At 54.3% G+C, this 1260-nt stretch overlaps 1 protein-coding gene across 1 annotated transcript; it reads right to left on the bottom strand.

Annotated features, from left to right (window-relative positions):
- LOC109784228 (zinc finger protein AZF2) lies at positions 1 to 1048 on the bottom strand. The gene has a single exon (XM_020342823.4). It carries the CDS (start codon positions 913 to 915, stop codon positions 394 to 396), a length of 522 nt encoding a protein of 173 aa, XP_020198412.1. The 5' UTR covers positions 916 to 1048; the 3' UTR covers positions 1 to 393.
- Between the last annotated feature and the right edge of the window lie 212 nt (positions 1049 to 1260).

The raw sequence follows: 1260 nt of genomic DNA, 5'->3' as shown, positions 1-1260 counted from the left end.
TTAAGTTGTGAAGGTAGCTTTATATGGCAGAATTTTACAAAAAAATTTGAAAGAATTTTACAAATTGAGGCTCCGAATATGACTTGTGATCATATACAAAATTGTGTCGCAAAAATATATACAAAATGTGGTGAACAGCAGAATATTCATAGAACATCAGTCTGAGAACAAGATACTGTCAATCGCATTTAGAACAAAAGAACCTGTCTTACCTATGTATAAGTGCATGTAAATCCCGAGTGGATTATCCGATTATCGGTTAACAAAACTAACCAAATGAAAAGTACTCTATGGTATGTAAGTTCGTAATTACAAGGTTGAACTATTAACCTATCTCATTCTAAAGAGATGAACAAGTCCTGGATTAAGAAACTGAGAGATCCAGCTAGCAGGCTAGACGAACAGCTGCAGCAAGACGGGCGGCCAGTCGACGGCGGCCTGGTGTCCCGCCTCCTGATCCGACAGAGCGACCCACCGGTCGACGGAGCCGCTGAGTGCCATCTCCTCGCGGTGCCGCCGCATGTGGCCGCCCAGCGCCTGGCCCGTCTCGAAGCCCAGCCCGCAGATGTGACAGTCGTGCCGCTGCTTATCCTCTTGCCTTTTCCGCTCCTTGATGACCCTGGCGACGCCGACGCCGAGCTCTAGCCCATGGCGGCCGCGCAGGTGACTGGTCCGGTGCCCGCCCAGCGCCCGGAATGTCTCGAACGCCCGGCCGCAAGTCTTGCACACGAACTCTCCCTCCCCGGACGTGGCCACAGCTCTCCCCCGCCGCGCCCTCTTCCTGGGGACCATCGCCGGCGCACCGGTCGAGCTGTCCGACGTCGTGGTGGACGTCGCCGAGGAGTCTGTGCTGAGCGACAGCGCCAGCGACACAACTGGCTCCTCCTCCCTCGCGCGCTTCATGCCCACTCCCATGGATTCGCTGCTTATCTGAATAACCTCGCGTGTGGAATTCGGTCGATGCTCTGTTGTGCTGTTGGTCTGTGAGAACTGAGAACTCGGTGCTAGGAGGAAGAATGGATGGATGATCCCATGGGCGGCCGCGGTTATATATAGGTTGTGTGGGCAGGAGACGGTGGCGTCTGGCGTGCGTGGTGCTTCCGGGGGAGCATACGTGTGTGCCAAGTTGGTGGGGGCCGACCGACCTCTGGCGCATGCGGACCAATCGACGGAGGCCACGGCGACGTTCTTGACGTGATGGATATGATCGAGCTCGGATATTATATTATTTTGGCAGATAGCTCGACTGGATATTTTCCG

The sequence above is a fragment of the Aegilops tauschii genome, chromosome 5 (genome assembly GCF_002575655.3).
Source record: "Aegilops tauschii subsp. strangulata cultivar AL8/78 chromosome 5, Aet v6.0, whole genome shotgun sequence".
Taxonomy (NCBI): Eukaryota; Viridiplantae; Streptophyta; class Magnoliopsida; order Poales; family Poaceae; genus Aegilops; species Aegilops tauschii.
The sequence above is the reverse complement of the archived record's forward strand: the minus strand, read 5'-3'. Positions and strand labels throughout refer to the sequence as shown.

Bases quoted from the DNA above. Each gene is read 5' to 3' on its own strand.
- LOC109784228 (XM_020342823.4), bottom strand. From the start codon at position 915: ATGGGAGTGGGCATGAAGCGCGCGAGGGAGGAGGAGCCAGTTGTGTCG.